We start from the raw sequence: 19511 nt of genomic DNA, 5'->3' as shown, positions 1-19511 counted from the left end.
ATATGGCATGGGAAATCTGTGGACTGTATTTGGAAGGTAGTATCTGTCTTTGAAGCCTTAGTACAACCTTCAGAACACTGGGCAAGGGGTTGCTCATCATGACGGATGTGACGTCCAAAAGCGGCCAGACATAATTGGAGAGATGTTTTGGTATGTAAGGGCTGGTAACTATTGAAGAGGAACTGCTGTTAATTGTTAGTGGGTTTAAGATAAACAAAGGCTTTTATGAAGCCGTTGGAGATTTGGAAGTCAGTATCTAAAAAGTGACACGTTTCATCGAAGAGGACAAATTATGATTGATTGGAGAGAAGGTGTTGAAGCTTTGAAGGAATGAGGGTAGAATGTTTTCATCTTTAGTCCATTCCATGAAAATATCATCAAAGAACGTGAATCACACAAAGGGTTTAGGCTCCTGGATCACTAGGAACATTTCATTTAAGTCTCCTAAACCGACTGTCAACTGGGGAATAATGCAATTGTCCACGGCCATGACATCAGTTTGTTACTCTTCTGCTCTGGGTAGAAATGGGGTGTTTGTTTTATTTGTTCACAAGTACAGCTGTTGCCATTGTAGTGAACATAAGATTTGTACATCACTTAACTTGATTATACCTTTTTCTGTTTTCATACAGTGTGCTATGCAATAGATGAACTATATTTACCTTCATTCTGATCTCGATAATATTTGTGTTTCTCATCTGTTCAACCACATTTTTAAATTAAGCAATGCTTTTTGGAAACTAACTGATGATATTCCCTGGTAAACTGTTCCATTCTTTTAGTGCTCTACTAATGTAATAAGATTTGCCTCCATTGTTTTTCCATGATTTTCTACTTATTTTGTCCTTTCATTCTGTTATACAGGGTGAAGCAAAATTCATGCACTTGGGCTTCACAGTGCAACACCTCACATGCCAGCGATAAAAGAAAATTTCTCTCCCAAAATTTCATCCGTTGAGTATGTCCGGCAGAGAAAGGACGTTAAAGAATGACAATCTGGCAACACTGTAACCACATGTATGGTGACTACCTCTGTCAGCACTAATTAGTTGTACTATGCAGTTGGTGCATTGTATAAAGTTTTGCGTTAGCATGCAGGAGGTTGAGGCATATGTTTTTTATTTGGTAAATGGAGTCCAGGTGGTACTGTATCTGGCACCTTAATCATCAACAGCAATTGCAACGAGTCCCCTAGAAAACATTTGTACTTACATACAACAATTGTAGAAAGGGAAGACTGATCAGCTTTGGAAGAAGCCCTTTCCACATTGTGGGCGTGAATTTATTCACACCACTTCATCTAGCAGATATTAAACCTGTTTTTTTGGTACCTTCCTCCAATGGTCCCATAGATTAGTACCAACTATTGTTCTTGCCTTGTTCAGGTCCATTACAATTTGTTAGGGCCTTAAGTTACCAGTAGGACTAGCAACGTGCTTTGTGAATAATGTCCAAACTTGGTTACTATTTGTATGTGTTATCACCATAATCCCACTAATTATACCTTTCAACCTTTCAACATTGAGTCTGGTAACCGCTTGCTGTTTAGTACATAACTCAATGCACTATTATTGTTATTATTATTATTGTTATTATTCTATTGATAGGATTGTGGAAACATCACGTCTATTACCATTAGGGAAACAGTGTAATTTGAACCCAAACATTTCACAATTAGCAGTGTCAGGATGAATCATGCAGAACAGTATCTCTCAGAAGGGTAATGTGCATTAGGTGGAAGAGCACACAGGACTGATAGTCTGTTTGTACTGTATGCAAGTACCCGTGACAGACTCCAATGTACATCTGTACATGTATTGAATTTTCTCATTGTAAATCACTAAATCAGTGTGGCAGACATATGGCATAGACAAAATACGATGTATATGTGAATATGCTTCTGGTCCTTCGTGCGTCTGATAACTGGGCTGGTGCTGCCACTAGTGAATTTGCTGCTAGATATCCTCATTGACCCCATCCAGAAAAAATGTGTTTTGTCATCTGGAGCTGTACCTTCAGGAGTCAGATTGTCTGTTTCCACCATTGCATGACAGAGGTCGTCCACAGACTCATTGTACTCCAGCTGCTGAGGAAGCTATTCATACACCAAGAACCTCAGCAAAGTACACATAGCATAGCAAGGGAGCTGTGTGTTGTGCAATGCATGGTCGTTAACATGCTGCACGAGCATGGGCTGTCCCCCTATCATTATGATTTCACGCAACATCTGCTTCCTGCACATCATCAGAGAATGCAATTCTGTGAATGGTTCCAACAACAACAGGAAACCAACAATGACTTTGTGAACACTGTAATTTGGTCAAATGAACCAGCATTCACTTGTGAGTGTGTCTTCAATATGCACAATGTCCACCCTTGGTGTGACGTTAACCCACACATCACCCATGAGTGTGGACACTGAGTTCACTTTGGTATCAATGTCTGGGCCGGAATGTTGGGTGACAGGTGGTTGGGCCCTACATGTTACCTGACTGGTTGACTGCATGAAGGTATCATGCATTCCTCTCGAACTATATGCCTGATGTGCTGGAAGATTTTCCACTACATGTTCAATAGGGGATATGGTTCCAACATGATGGTGCACCTCCACACTCTGGAATTAATGTGTGACAATATTTGGACAGAACATTTCCAGAGAAATGGCTCAGATGTGGAGGTCCAGTTGTATGGCCCCCGCTTTCGCCTGACCTAAATCCCTATGATTTCTTCCTGTATGGACACCTGAAAGAGCACATGTACTCTACTCTGCCAACAAATGTGGAAGAATTGGTAGCGTGTCTTCATGTTACTCTTGTTACTGTGGATGCACCTTTGGTCCAAAAGGACCAGAGCTGTATGGTCCAGTGAGCTGTGCAATGTTTGGATGTGGAGGGAGGTCACTTTGAGCATCTGTTGTTCTGAGGACAACGTATTCTGTTGTGAAGGTCATGCGGTCATTAATAGGGACATTATTGTTGTCATTGGTTGCTAACATGCTATGTCTGAATGCTCATGTTACATGTAGTATAAATGACAGGTAGATGTCGTGTTATTGTACTGTGCTGTAAAGTTTAAAATTTCGAAACTGATATTGTTTTTGTAGTTATTGTGTCCTATGACAGGTCATTTGTTTTGACTGTCTATTTCTTATTTGTCTAACCATGTGTTTGTTATGTTCAGCGTTACAAAATGTTGTAAATTTAGGATTTGCATGACCTAAGAAATGGTTCATATTGCAGGATAAAATGTCAGAATGAAATTAGCAAATAAAAAAAAAAAAAATGCACCCCAACCCAGGATCAAACTCTTGACCTCCTGCTTGCCAACCCAAAATTTTATACGCTGCACCAACTGCACAGCACAACCAACATGTGTTGACAGAGGTAGTCACCATACATATGGTTACAGTGTAGCCAGATTGTCACTTTTTAATGTCCTTTTTCTGCCAGATGTACTTGCCAGACGAAATTTTGGGAGAGATTTTCTTTTATCGCTGGCATGTGAGGAGTCATGTTTCAAAGTCTGAATGTACGAATTTTGCTTTGCCCTGTATACCTCATCAAAGACTACATCCACAACTATGCTGTGCAAAGTATTGTATGTGCATGCAGAGAGTATGTTCCATATTAAAGCATCTTCACATTACATTGTGTGTAGGTACAGGAAGAATTATTGCTTAAATGCCTCTGTGTGCACTGTCATTATTCTAATGTTGTCTTTCCAGTCTTTACAGGAGCAATGCATAGGTGGTTGTACTGTTTGGCTACATTTAAGTTTTGCTGCTTGTTTTTAAAAATTTGTATGTAGACTTCTGTAAAGCAGATAGTGCCTGTCTTCAAGTGTAAGCAAGTTAAGATTTTCATCATCTCCATAAAACTCTATCATGGGTTAAAAAAACATAACCACTTTGTTATATACATTCAATATTCCCAGTTAACACAGGGTTGAGCAATATTCTGAGATGGGTGACAGAGGCATTTTGTAAGCTATCTCCATAGTATACTGACTGCAGTTTCTCAGTTTATGAACTTATGTCTAACGCCAACTTTACCTATTACAGATCATATGTGACTATTCCCTTACATACTCATACACATTGTTACACAGAGATGTTTGTGTGAGAAGACTGATTACAAATGTTACTCTTCGACATTGTAGTCAGAGGATATTATGCTTTGTATTTTGCGAAGAGCTCATTTAACTTAACTGAAAATTTAAAGCAAGTTGCCAATCTTTGTACCTATGAAGTCTTACAGAGAACTGGCTGGATGTTTGGGCAGCATTTCAAAACAGTTTAGGTTAGATTAGGTTAATTATTCATTCCATAGACCCATAAAGGATGGAATCCTCCTGTGTGTGGAACATGTCAGATAAACACATTACAAATATGTAATTAGAAAAACTCAAGTTGCATTAATTTTTATGATCCTCAGTCAATAAAAAGTAAAATTACACACACAAATTAAATTTAAACTTCTAATATTTACAGGTGTAATACTTACATCTGCTTTCATTAAATCCATCATTCAGACATTTGCTAGTTTCTTGGCTATTGCAACCAAATATTGTCAAAAATTATTCAGTTCAGTGATCCTTAGTTAAGAACAGTCAGATTACGTACAAGATTTAAAATTAAACTTCCACTATTTACAGACTTAAGACTTACATCTGCTTTCCATATGTCCATACTTTACAATAGGTAACCGTTTTGCTTAGAAAAAATCTGGGGTTACTGTTGTCTGTTAGATCATTAATTTACAACATGGACATCAAAGATTTCAATGCATATCCGTGAAGCGAGTGTGAAGTTACTTGGACATCTGTCTATGCCTTTCCTTCCAAGATAACACACCACATCCTCTGCACAAAGAAATCTTCAATGCAGTAACACATTTTGTTTCATATTTATATAATCATACTTCTAAAAATCTTCCGTAATTCAAACTGCACAGTTTATATAAAAGACATTTTGATGTAAAACCATCACAAGCTGCCAGAAATTTTTATTATGCCATGACTAGTTTAGACATGAAAGTCAATGTCTGGCAAATCATGACATAATATGCAGTAAGAACAAACAATTTTAGTAAGAAAGACGTATAGTGTTGCATGATGAGTACAGAAATTTATGATGTTGTGCCATATCTAAGAGACAGGCTCATTGAAGGTGGTAAATAGTTATTTAATATATCTTAAATTGTTGGCATGTTGTATGCATCGTAATACAGGGTGAGTCACAAACTATTGCCACCTAGAATAACTCCAAAAGTATGATACACACATCAAAAAACGCTTTGCATCACCCCAGCTCCCAGAACTCCTGAAGATAGATGTTAACTGTGGGTATTGTATCGCAGACACAGTCCCTTTGACTGTTTAGTGATGTCACTAAACTGCCCAAAGATGTAAACAACCATGCATGAGTACCACCTATTAGACGGAGGGTGTCCAACAGCTGATCAGTTCCAGTCATTCCACCAGGAAGGAGGTACATGGCTCATGTTGTATGTAGTTCAACCATGCCCGGATGGTCAGTACCGCAGTTGGATCATGCCCACATTGTTACTTTGTGCCAGGAATGTCTCTCAACAAGAGAAGCATCTAGGAGTGAACCAAAGCGACGTTGTTTGGACATGGAAGATATACAGAGAAGCAGAACTGTCAATGACATGCCTCACTCAGGCCACCCAAGGGGTACTACTGCAGTGGATGACTGCAACCTATGGATTATGGCTTGGAGGAAACCTGACAACAATGCCACCATGTTGAATAATGCTTATTATGCAACCACAAGACGTTGCTTTATGACTCAAACTGTGTGCAATAGGTTACATGATGTGCAACTTCACTCCTGATGTCCATAGCAAGGCCCATCTTTGCAATCATGACACCATGCAGTGTGGTACAGGTGGGCCCAACAACATGCCAAATGGACTGCTCAGGATTGGTATCATGTTCTCATCACTGATCAGTGTCGCATATGCCTTCAACCAGACAATCATTGGAGATGTGTTTGGAGGCAACCTGGTCAAGCTGATCGCCTTAGACACACTGTCCAGTGAGTGTAGCAAAGTGGAGGTTCCCTGCTGTTTTGGTGTGGCATTATGTGGAGCCAATGTATGCTGCTGGTGGTCATGGAAGGTGCTGTAATGGCTGTACAATCTGTGAATGCCATCCTCCAAGTGATAGCGCAACCATACCATCAGCACATTGATGAGGCATTTGTCTTCACGGACAACAGTTTGCACCCCCATCATGCACATCTTGTGAATGACTTCCTTCAGGATAATGACATTGCTTGACTAGAGTGGCCAGCATCTTCTCCAGACATGAACCCTATCGAACATGCCTGGGGTAGATTGAAAAGGGCTGTTTATGGATGATGTGACCCACCAAACCTTCTGAGGGATCTATGCCAAATCGCCACTGAGGAGTGGAACAATCTGGACCAACAGTGCCTTGATGAGCTTGTGGATAGTATGCCTCGATGAATACAGACATGCATGACTGCAAGAGGATGTGCTACTAGGTATTAGAGGTACCGGTGTGTGCAGTAATCTGGACCACCACCTCTAAAGGTCTCACTGTATGGTGGTACAACATGTAATGTGTCGTTTTCATGAGCAATAAAAAAAGGTGAAATGACATTTATGTTCATCTCTATTCCAGTTTTATGTACAGGTTCCAGAACTCTCAGAACCAAGGTGATGCAAAATTTTTGTTGTTGTCTGTAGAAGCTGAAAAGGTTGTGGGACAAATGTTGCATGGGACAACAAGGGCCATAATATGGCATTGTTTTTTTGTTGCTAGGTGGGGTTGTGTCAGAGATATGAAGGTTAATTTTGTTTTTTTAAATGGGACGCTGTAGTTTGCTACTTATTTTCTGTTAACGACTGTCAAGACGAATTCAATGATGTGTAACAGTAAGGTCTTTGAAGGTCAACAAAGGTCAAAAAGATGGCATGAAAGTCGATTTACAGAAGGTATTTGAAGTGATGACCATTGGTATTAATGCAGTGTGCAATCTTCTTATCATGGATTGAGTGGTGTTCCTTATCACTTAGTCACTTATCAAAGCACATGCTCTGTCAGTTCTCTCTCGTATATTGTGCAAATAGTAAATATTCACTGAATACGGCATATCCATCTAACATGCCATTGATATGTAAACACCATTTGGTGGTTTCACAATACAACACTAATAGGAATTGTAAGACTAGTATTGTCGAATCAGGCAAATGTGAATGATTTATTCCTTCTAAGAACAAGTCAATATGCTTCTCATTTATGGAGAATGCCAACTAAATTAATTGATAGCTAGACACTTATATGCTGAAAGATATCCTCTATGTACTGACGCTACATGTTGTATGTTTAAATATGCGTATGAAAAAACTGAGAACATCTGGATCTTTAATACATCAGAATTATATCCGGCAAAGGAAAGTTACTAATGAGGGAATGGAAATTGGTACTTTTGCCACTGTGGTTCGAGATCCTTGTGTTAGTCCATGTCAAACTGCAAGTGAACCTGGCATGAGTCAGAGTAGTGTTATTAGTCATCGCCGTAAATATCATCATCATCCTTACCATATCAGTCTCCACCAAGAATTAACTGGTATGGATTGTGTGGGTCACATTGAATACTGCTGATGGACTCAACTTTGGATTCAGAGGGATGACACATTTATTAATTTGATTTTATTTACTGATGAGGCTACATTCATGAGCCATGGAAATGTTAACATGCATTATTGGGCAACTGAACATCCATGTTGGGTGCAACAAGTTGCACTCTAAAAACAGTGGTTGGTGGATGTATGGTGCGGGATTCTGAGGACAGAATTGTTGTTGATTAGATTAGATTAGATTAGATTAGATTAATACTTGTTCCATAGATCATGAATACGACACTTCGTAATGATGTGGAACGTGTCAGGTTAATAAAAGATGTCTGTACAAGAAATTACATTACACAAAATATTGCATGACACTAATGATTAAGTTTTTTTTTTTTTTACTTAGTTTATATCTATGTTGTTGTGGTCTTCAGTCCTGAGACTGGTTTGATGCAGCTCTCCATGCTACTCTATCCTGTGCAAGCTTCATCATCTCCCAGTACCTACTGCAACCTACATCCTTCTGAATCTGCTTGGTGTATTCATCTCTTGGTCTCCCTCTATGATTTTTACTGTCCACACTGCCCTCCAATGCTAAATTGGTGATCCCTTGATGCCGCAGAACATGTCCTAACAATAGATCCCTTCTTCTAGTCAAGTTGTGCCACAAACTTCTCTTCTCCCCAATCCTATTCAATACCTCCTCATTAGTTCTGTGATCTACCCATCTAACCTTCAGCATTCTTTTGTAGCAACACATTTCAAAAGCTTCTATTCTCTTCTTGTCTAAACTGTTTATTGTCCATGTTTCACTCGGTGCAAATTTTGATAGCCTCCCTTTTAATGCTGTCCCAATATTTAGAGGTCTGAGCCAGGATCTTGGTACACTCATAACCCATCTTGTGTTTCTTGGACAGTGTTCTGCTACTACTGACTTATTTGGATATTTCAGTCGAGTGTACCTTTGATGTTCTCAGCAATGATCTTCGATGGTGCGTACTGTTTGTCCAATATAAGTCTTCGCATACTCACAGGTAATTTGGTATATGCTGGCCTTCCTCAAACCGAGGTCATCTTTCACACTTCCCAGTAATCTCTGTGTTTTATTGGGCAGGCAAAAGACTGTTTCAACTCAGTGTTTCTTTAATATATGGCTGATTTTCCCCGATAGTGCTCCATTGTACAGAATGAGGGCAACGGCTACCTCTTCTTCCGTGACTTCATCTGCCTCCACAGGTTGTGCTGTGGTGGAGGGATGGAGAGCATGTCTAATCTGCTATTCTGAGTATCTGCTTTTTAGGAACACAGTTTTGAGGTGTTCCAATTCCTTGGGCAGCTTCTCTGGCAGCAATGGGCAGCCCACTCTCACCAGTGGACGGGAATTTGTACATGGAGTACTTTGAGGAGGAAGCCTTGGTGTCATCCAATTGGAAACCTACTTGTTTCTTTCGTTATGTCAATAATACATTTGTCATCTGGCCCCATGGTAGGGACAAGCTCCTGGATTTCCTTACACACCTAAACTCCATACAGCCAGGGTGGACGTAGCAAGCACATCAACGCTACGACAGATTGCGATACCCACGTCTTCGCGACCGCTGCCAAGCGGGCGCGGAAGGCGATGAGAGCGGCCCGAGGGGGGGAGGGGATTTAAATCAGCCACCCACCCTCAGGAGCTCAGTTTGTCAGCATACCTGACGAAGGCGACGTGTCTGATCGCCGAAATATTGTGCCTGTTGGACACTATGAACCGGCAGTATACCCGTGGACTGTTCGAGCAACAAATATGCCGAGTGAAACTGAAGAATCACTACTGAGTCAACTGATTTTTGGAATTAATGAATACCACATCAGACTAACTCCCTTAATTTGTAACTTTCAGCATGTCAAGTGAGAAAAGCATGAGTTGCGTTCCCCATGACTGATGTTCTCAGAATTCAAGGTACTTTACATGTTGGAAGTAATTGTGTTTCAGTTATCTTGTTGCGTTCCCCATGACTGATGTTCTCAGAATCCAAGGTACTTTACATGTTGGAAGTAATTGTGTTTCAGTTATCTTGTTGCATTCCCCATGAGTGATGTTCTCAGAATCCAAGGTCCTCTACATTTTGGAAGTAATTGTGTTTCAGTTATCTTGTTATGTTTGAGCTCAGAATACATTTCAAGATAAAGGGGAAATTTGGGGAAACATGTAAGACTATTGGGAGGTATTCAGAAATAAACTGAGGAAGGAGTAAGTAACAAAATTTTGACTATTAACGAAATGTGGCTGCCTATCGCAACATCTAAACAGGATTGGAGAACTTCCCACAAATGAATTTCCTATTTACAATATTGAGGTCCAGTAACAGTGATCAAGTGTGTATGAGTTGTTGTGTGAATGTGTGGGAATTCTACTTCTGAAGCAGATCTGTGTCTGAAAGCTTTGAAATATTTCTAGTATTGATTTTTGTTGTTGCTGTCTGCAACCTGGTGCCTTCTCTACTTGTTTTAGTTACCCTCTGTAGTTTGGTAATATTTGTAGCTAAAACCTCATAATGTTCATTGATACCAGATTCAATATGGACATTTTCAAAGAAGCTATGTCCATCTGTTACAGTGGATCTAAAATATTTCCATAAATATGCTTCCCAGATATCAGTTCTAGGCATTGTTTCACAGGATGTCATGAGATGCCCACCACTTACTAAATTGTAACTATTCCAAGAAATTTTTGGATGAATAAAATCTTCTCCAGTGATTACAGTATATTTTGGGAAGATATGTACCAGCAAGTTTGGTTTTCTGTAGTTTTCTGTTACATTTGGGGGTAAGCCTGGCTGACGCCAGGTGGATAACATTATAAATTTGTGCCCAGTCTTGTTTCTAAATCTTGCTCAAACTATGTCACTTGTGGTTTCTACTAGCCTTCATGCTACATATTCTTATGCATCCTCACTCTCATATACTAACAAATTCCTCCAAATATAGCACTTCTTTGTATGACATGACGTATGATATGATCTCATTCCAGTTTTTAATCATTTCTGTAGCATTACTTACTGGTCCTGTAGTCTCCCATTGAATACATGTCTCTCCTTCATTGTGCTCCCTATCCCTTGCAGCATAGTTCAACTGGGAATTTACAAGGGGCATTTAGTCTATCTCTTGTTTGCCCTTGCTTGTACATTTTGCTTCATCTGCATGCAGTCCAAGGTGTATTTTCCTATCATGTGCTGTCACATCCAGATATTAACACTGTTGTCATATGGTGATGTTGTCTGATCCCAGCTTGTACTAGTATCTTACAGCACTCCTGCTATTTTAAGCAATCTTCCTGCATGTACTAACATCTGATTTCTCTGTATCTCATTTCTGAACATATCTAGGTCTTCTTGCAGTATCTCACAATTTTGCAAATTTTAGTTTCTTATACATCATCTACAAACAGTCTTAATTCAGATTTTATCCTGTCCCCAGTGTCATTCACATGAAGCGGATATTTCAGTGGCTCTAAATTACTATCTTGTGGTACACCTCTCTCTGTCATCACTATCTGTGATATGAAGTCTCTCAGTATCACCCTGTGCTTTTTGTGGTGTAGATGTACTATCCCCTACCACACTAATCTTGCATAGGTACCCAGCCCTTGTAATTTTGTTAGCAGTACCATGTAAGTAAAGCTAACAAACCCTTTATAGTGATCAGTGGCTATATTGTAAAGTTACCCTCTCCTATCAATTGTTTCTGATATATCTTCTAGTATCTGCCAGTTCAGGTTTTTGTGAACTGTTCTGATGCTCTACCATGAGTTAGTTAACTTGTGTCTATTCATGCTGTTCTTCTTTGTATATGATATATGCTTCCCATTACTCCTATTTGGTTGTAAACATTTGAGCAGTATCTTAGAACTAGTCACATGAGTGTATTGTAAGCATTCTCTAGGCAGGCTGCATTTTCCAAGTATCCTACCAGTAAAATGAAGTCTGCTACCTGGTTTACCTGTGATTGAACTCATGTGATTATTTCAAGTTGATAACAGACAGAACACACTGCCACACAGTTGCCCCATGGCACAGTGGGTATTTATTGTGATTCAGAGGGATTATGTATTGCAATAGACTTTCCATATTTTGGTAACGTTGCAGCTTCAGCATGAAATTTTGGCTCTACAAATGGTTCATTTACATATGTAACTTCATAGATTAGGTTCACATTTCTTTTTTAACACAGGCAGAAACATCACCATGATTTATTCTTGTTCTACATAGTTGGATGCCAGTTCATAATGACACAATAAACATAATTTAATTTTTTGTGTTTAAGTCATGCCACATTTATGAAAAACGTACTGCAGTTAAAGTTTGCCAGTTAAGTCTGAACTTCAGATAGGTAGACTATTTTAAAGACCACACATTAATTTGCAAGATCATTAATGTTTGTGCTTGGGGCTTATCTACATTGAGTAATTTCCTTAGTAAGTAATTTAGTGTGTGATTTTGGGAGCAATCACATTCAGAGCAACTTGTTATACTGTTTAGACTGAATTATTCAAGAGATTGTCTGTTATTATCATTAATATTCAGTACACATTTTCTTACCATTTCTCGGAGTGATATTAGTGCAGTGAATCACTTTTTATTGCCATAAAATTTAGTTCTTGTGTCCTGCAAAAAACACCACTGATATTCATAATACTTATGTATTTATAGTGCCTGCAGTGTTCTTCATTAGCAGCTGTGACATCATAATAAGGAAGTGAACTTGCAATAGAATTCCGTAGTCACTGCCAGAAAACATTTGCTACTAATAAAAGCAGCACACAACTTGTATAGTGCCAGAGACTCTGGTCATGTGTATGTGCATCACATATGTGTGTGTGTGTGTGTGTGTGTGTGTGTGTGTGTGTGTGTGTGTGTGTGTGTCTGTCAGTCTGTTGTCTATTTTTGACAAAGCCTTACTTTGCGACAGTCTGTTTGTTATGCCTACTTGCAAATCAATATTAAAAAATTACAATATTAATTCAACTGTCACTAAACAGCTTGTCCAGGTGATAATCTGTTTTGTGTATTAATGAATTTTGTATGATGTGGTTGGTGTATTTAATCTGTGTTAAAATCTTTTTTTTCCCTTTTACTGCTTAAATAATAATCTTGGAAATTATAATCCAGGTATTGTGTGAGACATCAGTGATGTGTTAGGTCATGTTTACCCCTATAATGTTCTTCTGTGGAGAAGTGAGGAGTGCCACAATTATTAACTCTTATAATGTAGTTTTGAGTTAATTATCCAATCAGTTAACAATAGTGCTGTTATAGTAGCTTGGGTGTGCTACATCAGTGAAGTTACACACGAAAAACAATTGGGCAATCCAGAAATTCTACAGCCATAACCACATTAGTCTAGATTTACTCTAGTGGTAAATGAGTCACAAGGGCTCACTTAGTCAGATCTTTGTACTATTATATGCAAATTTTGAGGACTTGTTGTACAATTATGTATAGTGCCAAACAAAAATTGCAAATATTCGCTGTTGTCTATAGACTGCTGGAAGGTATCAGACAGATGACCAATATTTCTTTGAAATCAGGTATCCAACATGTTTTTTCAAGTCTGTACAGTTCCATGCCAAATTTGTCTATAGTATTCATGTTTCTTGCTTGCATATCAGTAGAACATTCACAATTATTGGATAAAATGACAGTATTGTAAAAGTAGGACATACCGTAAAAGATGCATCAGGATCCCAAATGACAAAGTCAGCATCCTTGCCTTCTGCAATGGACCCTTTCCTATTATCTAGATGACACATCTGTGCTGCACCTTTGCAGAGAAATCGTGCTGCATCCAGCAAGCAAAATCCTCGTTTACGTGCTTGTGTCCAGAAAAGTGGTAGTCCTGTTGAATTTGGTTGTGGTCAGCAAAGTCTGTGACTGTATGACATCCTTACAACTATTGAAGCAAGTAAGAATCACTTTCTGTTTACTCAGTGACCAAAAGATACAGGAACATATGCTGAAGTACTGGATTATCTGAATTCACTGTGAGTTTAAAATTCACCATGCAATTTGAAATAGTTTTGTAATTTGTAAGTATTCTCATGATGTAAATAAGATGTTACAGAATACTTGACAGAATAGACAATATGACATCACAAATGCCTTTCAAGGATGCAAGGAATTTTGTATTTGGGAATTGCTCTTGATACTTACTGTGCTATACACTTTAGCCTCTTATCAGTCTCAGCTTGAAGGCTTAGATCTTCATTCAGATTTCTGTAACTTTTACATTTAAGACTCATTGCGGCCTAAACTACAGTTATCTTTGTTTACTGTTTTAATATAGTATTGAATGTCTGATATTTATTTACTTTTTATCATATCCATAAACAAAATACATTGTAAGGATCAGGTGAAATAGTATTATCAGTACTGATAAACATACATTAAATTAATAAACTGCTAAACTGGAATGAGGCCGCAGTTGCAGTTTGCCTATCTAACAGCCTCCAGGACAAAAATATTTACGTTTTCAATGTTTTTCAAACTTATTCACTGAATTTAAAATGCCTTTGTAACCTACTCATTAAAAGGTATAATCTTATGTCAGTATGTTAACATTATATGAAGAACATTACAGTCAGAAATAATGTGTTTGTCTTGAGGCAGTGCGACTGACAGCATCAAAATACCTTGACTATTTTCATCAAGTATTTGAAAATGAGAGTACTGACCGACTCCCAACAAAATTTACACATAATTTCAATCCTTTTAAAAACTCTTTCTCACTGACCCAAACACAAAATGATAAAAAGAAAAAAAATTATCACTTACTGTATTTTCACAGTTTGTGTGGTCAAACTTCAGCATCAGGCATGATATTTTAATTTATAATTTATTTGCTGCCAGTTCTATTTCCAACACAGCCAGTGTCCACATATGCTGCTGAATGTACATGTTAAATTATGTTATTGTGCAACACATAGTTCAGGAGATACAATGTCATGAACACTGAGATGAATGAAAAATTAACTTTTGCTTCAAATGGAGCACAAATTACCTACACTATGTTCATCCAGTGTTTCATAATGAGAGCACTTAGTGGCTGTCAACAAACTTTAAGCGTAATATCAAAACTATCCTATACCTTTTCATGCCTACACGTTTAAAGTTAAATATTTAACACATTAACTCATTTTTAGGCAATCAGATCTTTGGAACTGTTTTATACATGGGAGTTAGTAGTTGTTTAGTAACTAGGGTATTTAGCAAATTATAGCTTTTTGCAATGATATGCTAATCTTGTTTCATCTTAAATTACAACTTTGTTTACATTCTTTATGCCATGTGTACTTCTATATTTAATTTATATTTCTTCTTGATACAGTAATTGGACTGCAGTAGGTTTCAAACTGTAGTGAACATAAAATCATTTATAGTATAATAACAGTTTTCTATAAAAAAAATTTGAGATATTTTTCAGAAAATGTTTTTATTGTTTTGTGGCAACACACTAAAGTGTGTATGTGCCTGCCACTTCTCTGCTTTGACAGATGTCAACAGCAGAGGACACATCGCACAGTGCCAGGTTGGGCCTCAAGCAAATGCAATTCCAAGAGTTGGAGTTTTTGTCTGCCATGCACTTCCATGCTGACACTTTGAGTTTTCCCAGAAAGGCACACCACAGAATGTGCTCCCTGGCCAGAACTTCCAGATCTGATGCCTAGTGACTCACATCTTCATTTAAATGGAACAATTTAATCATATTGTCTTGCTCACATTGTAATTACATTGTAAGTTGTGGTATTAGTATGTGAATATACCCTTGCACATGGCACAACATTTCCCTCACTGCTGTAGCAAGAGTATTTAATTGTATTGTTTCTGGCACACATGATTAAGCTTAGATTAAATTCGTCTGTGGTCATTTTGCCCACCTCCTTTTGTATTACAGGTGTGTGATAGTGTTTTGTTGTCACAATAACACTGTGTGTGCACAGTCTGCTTGTAACTAGTACTGACATATTTGTCTAAGTTAAGCAGACCACCATGAGGATGTTCACAAGTTATAGATTGTGTAGTACCTTTTTGGGTTGTGTGTGATAAAGGATGCTCACAGCTCATGTTGCAAACACCCAATGTGTGTCACCTATCACAACTTAGTCATGGTTTGGCATTTACTCTTTGGTAAGCCAGGTAAAGGCAGCCTCTTGTAACCATGCATATGCCAAAGGGTTACATGGCAAGGATACCTTCAACCTAATATTTAATTTTGCTTTGGTTTGCACACCAGATGTAGGTGCATGCATATATTAGTGTCCAAGAGGAGAGAAGTAGTGCTTATTATGGGACAGCTTAAGTCATACATTATCCTATGTAATCCTACTATATGTTATATGTAGTTGTGGCCAGGTCCAATACAGGAACCATGAAAACAATTCTATGTTCTGTTATTTCATTCTACAGACCCAATCCTTCATGTGCTAGTGCATGACACAAGGTGAGCTCATGTGTTGCAAGATAGTTAGGAATGTATTTTCCACAGTTTCTGTCTCTCAGGTCACTATGTTCGAATTCTTTGTAATTTTATAGAAATAGCAATGAACAGCCTCTAAAATCAGATCATTACACAATACACAATGCTGTATTATTTCAGAATAGCTATGCATTTCAGGCCCATTTAACTGTCTTTAGCTGCTTCATCACACTTTGATACACAATGAGCAGACAAAGGTGTAAATAAATTTTGTAATGATGAGAATAAGTGATCACAACAGCTAACCTTGACATGCTGCTGTATGTAGATGCTATTATTCATTACAGTATATACAATAGATACAATTAGGAGAAGATGAAATACCTGTTGGAAACAGAAGAATTTTAGCAATGTATGAAGAACTGCACTAATTAAATATAATGAGTATTACAAAATATTACAACAAATTAGGAGATATCTCAGGGAGACATCTCTGAACTACAGCTGAACTGCAATACTGATCTTTTTATTTAATGGCTTGTTTTAATTTTGAAATATAGAGTCACATCTTTGAGCTAATAGCAAAAGGAGAGGATGTTGTGGAGAGCAATTCTCAGTTACTTAGAAGGAAAAACATGGAAGGTTAATTTCTTAAAAGATAATAATAAGCATACATTTTGGTATGAAATATTCTTTAGGATATCTAGTCCTCAGTATAACTTACAGACTGCACAAATTGCCTCTTTCAGTTAGAATTTATTGTAAAATGTCTGATTACCAGCAAACTGCTTTGAGGATTCCAATTTTTCTCTCTCATATATATATATATTTTCATTTTCAACTCATTCGAAAAGACAACATACCTCTTTTAACTTTTCAATCATCAGTATGTTATTAGTGGACTTCAAAGATAATTCTGGTGTTTGATGTTTTGAAATTGTTGTTAGGGGATTAACAATTAATTTTGAAAGAGCAGATTTCCCTGTACAAAAAAATGGTCTTTATTTACTGTAATGAGCTGTTACACATAATTGCTTGTAGCTCCATAAGGAAATCAGAGAAAACCAAATTCACAATTAATAGTGTTAACACTGATTCTATGTATTCACTCACTGCTTGGTGATCATTGGTGCAACAGCTTCAATTGAGCCTGATTTTGTTGTGCAAATGCTGGCCTCCTAACAGTAGAAAGTGTAGTAACCAAGTAATACTTGAAACCTATCTAAGTAACACAAATATGGCTTTATTCATAAACCTCTGAACAATGATGGAAATAGTTTTCTCGTGACTCCGCATGTAACAAGAAAAAAAGAGTCATACAGATGGTGCAATGTAAGTGATATACAGAACAATTGATGTGAGCAGTATAATCTAAAAAATGTAGTGAGAATGAGTCAGCACTGTTCGATGCATATATAGACACGAGTCATCGGTAGATGGCATGGTGAAGACCATGCTGTTTACACACTTCATACTGGTGGCTCCTAGTGGCCACCCCATGCTGATACAGTTGGCAGTTGATTTAAGTACACATGTGCAGTGGCACTACAATTGGTGAACATGCAGTAGTAACAGGATACAGCACACTTCTCTATTGTGTGAAGAGGGTTTCCAAGAGGAGGAGGAGACACCGGCAGTCCAATGAAAAACGTACCCATTAGATTTGTAACAGCAGCAGCTAGTGCCAACAGTGAAGGTGAGACAATGTGTCGGGCAGGCACCGGAGCATAGGGCTGGAACGTGTGGAAGCACGGGCATGCCCGAGGGTGGTGGCCCATGCGGGAACCAGTGACAGAACCAGAGAGGAGGGTTCTGTCACCATCTCTGCATTGTCATCAGCATGGAGGTCCCAGTGCAGAGGAGGTGGCGCTGGACCCACTGATGACAACTGCTGCGGTGACGAAGGCGAGGGTGCCGGTAGAGGCAGCCCAACCAGAACAGCAGGCTGTGGCAATGGACCTGAGGCCAGAGACAATCTGGTGCCTGCACCAAGAAGCTGAAACCCCAGGCTGCCACACATGGAGGAGGCAGCCAATGGGAACTTTCACAATAGGAAACGACAGGCTTGAGGTGGATAGAGGCAGGACAGTCTGTGGTAATGGGGGCTGCACTCATGAACCAGTAGCTTCCAGCAGCAAGCAGGGGTGCAACTAATCAAAGTAGTGTGCCACCAGCCTGTCAGCTGGGGTGGACATCACAATGATAGTGTCCCAGGCATTAGACAACAATGACTGGAATCCACTTAGGATGGCGACTACCGACACCAGCGATCCCGCTGCAAAGTGGGTAGGTGAACCTGATTGCAGAAATTGCAGCACAGACTACAGAATATCGAGGAACATGCATGGCTGCTGCCTGAGAAGCAACTCAGCCAGGCTTTACTTCCCCATAAGTGTGAAGCAATAGGTCCTCACAAAATGGAGAAGGCCATCATCTGGTGAAGAATACACAACAAACTTTTTCATTTGGGAATTTAACATATGTTCTAGTTGTTCTGCCTCACCATTTGATTGAGGGTGGAATGCAGGAGCTGTAACATGATGAATGCCATGATGGGAACAAAACAATTGAAAGGTGTGAGAAACAAACTGGGGCCATTATCAGAAACCAAGGTACAGGGCAATCTCTCAATAAAAAAAAAAACTCTCAAAGGCATGTGAATTGTGACCTCCATTAATGATGGCAACACCAGAGAATGTGTGGAAACTGGGAAAATGCATCCACAGCCAAGGGCCAATAGGAAGTCAAGAAGGGACCCAAAAAGCCTACATGAATATGTTCACAGGGAGACAGACATGACCTGGGAGCTACCTGTTGTCATGCACACTGCTCACTAGCTGTGGTAAAATGGAAAGTTTCGCCATCAATCCGTGGGCAAAAAATGTATCCTGGTTAGCAGTTTAGTGCATGAAACTACCCAATGGTCCTGGTGAAGAAGGTGTAGAATCTCGCTCTGTAATGTAGCAGGTATGACTATTCTGGGAGATAGGTCTTCTGTGGATAACAGCAAAATGCCATCAAAAACTGAGAGGTAATACCATAAGAAAATATAGTTGTGCAAAGGGTTTGAAGCCCAACCAGGCAATTTATCCGGCCAGCCCTGTTAAACAATCTGAACCTTCTGGCAGAGAACCAGCAATTGCTGCGCACAACTACGTAATTGGGAGCCCTCCACTGCAGCGTGCATTTCAGTATCAAGATGGAAGCAAAGCAATGATTCATGATGCAAGTTGGGGTCAGGACCCACAGGAAGGGAGTCTGCATTGGCATGTTAAGTACAGGTCAAAAATGGATGTCATAATTGTAGAGAGACAAGAACAGCACCCAGCACTGTAGACAGTGTGCTGCCTTGTCAGGCAAAGAAGTGTGAAGGTTAAACAGGGAAACCAGGGGTTTATGGTCAGTAATATGGTGAAACTTGGACCCACTAAAAATAAT

The 19511-nt window shown here is 38.9% G+C and overlaps 1 protein-coding gene across 1 annotated transcript in view; it reads right to left on the bottom strand.

Annotated features, from left to right (window-relative positions):
• LOC126356044 (allantoinase) overlaps positions 1-19511 on the bottom strand; it is a 224317-nt gene that overhangs the window by 29436 nt on the left and 175370 nt on the right. The window contains exon 10 of the mRNA XM_050006723.1: positions 13324-13496. Within this exon, the coding sequence (XP_049862680.1) occupies positions 13324-13496 (173 nt within the window). The remainder of the gene's footprint in view (positions 1-13323; positions 13497-19511) is intronic.

The sequence above is a fragment of the Schistocerca gregaria genome, chromosome 3, assembly GCF_023897955.1.
Source record: "Schistocerca gregaria isolate iqSchGreg1 chromosome 3, iqSchGreg1.2, whole genome shotgun sequence".
NCBI classification, from domain to species: domain Eukaryota; kingdom Metazoa; phylum Arthropoda; class Insecta; order Orthoptera; family Acrididae; genus Schistocerca; species Schistocerca gregaria.
This window is presented reverse-complemented; position numbering and strand designations above follow the sequence as displayed.